Below are 3463 nucleotides of genomic sequence, written 5' to 3'. Positions count from 1 at the left end.
ACATATTTAGTTTAATTATATATACACACACACACACACACACACACACACATATATATATATATATATATATATATAGATGTATGTATGTATGCATATATATTTTCTATATCCACATCTACACCGACATCTACATCTATATCTCAATCCACATCTCCATCTACCCTTGAGCTTACCATCTTGCTATATTATACGATCCTCCTTCACTCATTGCCGTGCAGGTCCAAGTATAGGCGGAAGCGTCTCGGTCATATACGCCTTAGGCGTAACCATCATGTCAACGGTCGAAATCATTGTAAGCTATTGGGTGTAGTCACTGTATATCTGTGCGTCGTTGGGAAGTCCTTCAGTCCTGCATGTGTTGTTATAGACCTGCTATTCCTGGGGCCGGGGTGGGAATAGGGGATTTGTGGGTGCGTTTTTTTTGTGTTTTTTTTGTATACACGTCATTACGTCAGTTTGTGAGGGTATGCGGTTTATATGTATAGATGTGTGTGTGTACGTTTGTGTGTACTTATGGTGATAGATAGGTATGTGAAACTTATAAGAACACATGATCAGCTGAGTAAGCTCTACGTATCTTTGTGGAAACTTCAGTGTATCTCGTCATCTGCATCCAGACATGCATGCATGCGTCTGTTGCGTATGCGTGCTACTTATGGCACGTAGATGAATACATAAGCCATTGCATCATAGTACGTATATTATTCCTAGATACGTTTGCCAGACGACCGGTAGTTGCCAACAAGTCTAGTCGACAAATCGCGATACAACCACATGCGTATTTCTGAAACCCTAAACCCTACCTCGTCACACACCTCACAGGGTTTCACTGAGGGAATAACAGCTGTGATATACTTTGAAAGCGGGGACTCTCTCTTACCCTCTGCCTATGGCGACCAAATTATGTTTGGTATCATCGGACTACTGTCAGTTGCCGTGACATTGTTTGCGGGTGATAAGATCCAAAACTGGGTGGGCTTGGCTATTCTAGGGGTGTGTGTTTCTCACGAAGGCGTGTTTAAACGTCTCCTTTCTTAACTTGTGCATGAATCAATGCGTTTAGGGTTTCGGTGTTGACGTACGTTGAAATGCTGTATATAATTGTATTTTACTTTAGTTAAGTCTTGACTTCAACTAAGTGTTAATAAACGTTAGTTCCGTGCCCTACCCAGTGCTATGAGGTCATTTAGGGTTTAGGACTTTACCCAAACCCCATAGAAATCAGCAGAGGGCCAAGACTTGTTGTTCTAGGGTTAAGAGTTTAAAGGCTAGGTGGGTCTCTAGCTTGCACAATGAGGTTGGTATCATACCAGTCTGCCCCTATAAACTTACCACCAAGCGTCCGTCTAAATTTCCGTTCCATAGGCCCAGGCTACACTCTCTCTATCTTCTCAATACCAATACATTGCACTGGAGTCCCCCATCAGATACCCATCTGTCCTGACACTAAGGCTGAGCCTAATGAACCATATATGTTAATCCTAACTCTCCATAGGTTGTGCTGTTGGCCTATGCGTCATCGTTTGTCGGATTGTTCGCTTCCTCTGATGGGTGGCAGACAGGGCCAGTGTACGTACCAAGGTTTAACGAAACTGCATTGGGTAAGGCACACTTATCCGTAGCTCTCACGTAGGTAGAATTGTTGTAGATAGCCTTGATCTGAGTGGTATTGATATATATATATATATATATATATAATATACAAGAACGTGACTATGATTTTTGATCTCACCACTATCATTACCATCATCAACCAGGGATGGTCACCGGATTAAGCAGTGAGACCATGAGTGACAACCTTATGCCAGACTTCAGCGAAGGTTTCGTATGGCAAACGGCTCTGTCCTATCTGTTCCCGTGTTTTTTGGGTATCTTTATGGGAGCGAACAATGCCAACGGACTGAGGACACCCTCCTCATCCATTCCCAAAGGTGCGTGTGCAAGAATGTGTGTGGTAAAACCCTAAATCCCAAAGGTGTGTATGCGAGTGTGTGTGCGTGCGGGTGTGGGGTGAAATTCCTAAAACCCAATGGAGTGTATGAGTGTATGTGCGTGTGTGTGTGGTGACACCACCATCTTCATCTATTCCTAAAGGTGTGTGTGCGAGTGTGTAAGCGTGTGTGTGGGCTAAAAACCCTAAATCGCAATGGTATGTATAAGAGTTTGTGTGCGCGTGTATATAGTAAACTTTCTAAAACTCATTGCTATAAGAGTGGTTAAGCGGGTGTGTGTGTGTGATGTTGCATTGGTGCTCGTCAATGTGTATGTTCCCAGTGGGCCGAGAATTTCTGCCTGAGTGTGTGTCTATGTGTTTGTGTACGGTTGGAAATTCCATATCTCGTGCATATATGTGAGTGATCGTAGTATCTCAACATGTAAATTTCGAGATTCCAACTTCAGAATTTAACCCCAAATTGCCAAATTAAGTTGCATTTTCGGTCATTTTATGCTGGCTGGGTCTGTACTAACTGATTTTCTGTCCACTAAGCTTATTCAGTGTTACATTAAAGTATACACTTGGTTGTAAATCCCACATTCATACATATATATGATGTTTATGAAATCCATATCTCATACATATATATAATGTTTATGATACCAATACATACTTGTTAGTAAGTCTCATATTCCATAAATATATATTGTATTTACGATATCAATATATACTTGCAACTTCCAACTCGCAACTATTACCCAAATTCACGTACAACGACAACTAAATATAACCCAAATATACATATACAACGTCACCCAAATGTATCCCAAATAAAACCTAAACATAACCCAAATACATGTACAACATCACCCCAATATAACCCAAATAAAACCTAAACATAACCCATATACATGTACAACGTCACCCCAATGCAGGAGCGTTTTCGGCCATTCTGACGTCTACGTGTCTGTACATAATGATCTTCTGTCTGCTGGCGGCGGTGGCTGAGCGTCAACTGCTCAAAGACTTTCTGTTGCTCTTCTGTTACGTCGCATGGCCCACTCGCTACCTAGCAATATGGTGAGGGATGTTGTAGTTGCATAAGGTTTTAGGGGTTTCGTATATATGTAAACATTGGTCAATTGGTATTATGTATATATATATATAAATGGAATTATTGGTCAATCGGTGTTATGTATATGCATATATATATATATATATATATATAACCATCGGTCAATTTGTGTAGTGCTATAGTATGTAATGCTGTAGTGATATGATAAGAGATGATTGTCGTCTGTCGTAGCTGACACACTCACACAATCCGATTGTTTCTCATCATCAGTGGTCTGTTGACAGTGGGTATAGGGGCAGCCATCCAACTACTCTCCACCGCGCCGAAGGTGTTCGCAAGTTTGGCTGAGGATGGGGTGATACCCATCTTAACTGTGCTTGGTATGCTATATGTATATATTAATATGTATAGATATATTATATATATATATATATATATATATATATATA

The 3463-nt window shown here is 40.7% G+C and overlaps 1 protein-coding gene across 1 annotated transcript; it reads left to right on the top strand.

Moving 5' to 3' along the window:
- Positions 1 to 219: 219 nt before the first annotated feature.
- Positions 220 to 3394, top strand: SARC_12185 (hypothetical protein; the record flags this gene model as incomplete). The annotated part of the gene is made up of 6 exons (XM_014293714.1): positions 220 to 295; positions 826 to 996; positions 1499 to 1604; positions 1761 to 1934; positions 2875 to 3019; positions 3285 to 3394. Coding segments are annotated over exons 1-6 (727 nt in total), but the record flags the coding sequence as incomplete, so codon positions are not given.
- Between the last annotated feature and the right edge of the window lie 69 nt (positions 3395 to 3463).

This window comes from Sphaeroforma arctica, assembly GCF_001186125.1.
Source record: "Sphaeroforma arctica JP610 unplaced genomic scaffold supercont1.2125, whole genome shotgun sequence".
Classification (NCBI taxonomy): domain Eukaryota; class Ichthyosporea; order Ichthyophonida; genus Sphaeroforma; species Sphaeroforma arctica.
The sequence above is the reverse complement of the archived record's forward strand: the minus strand, read 5'-3'. Positions and strand labels throughout refer to the sequence as shown.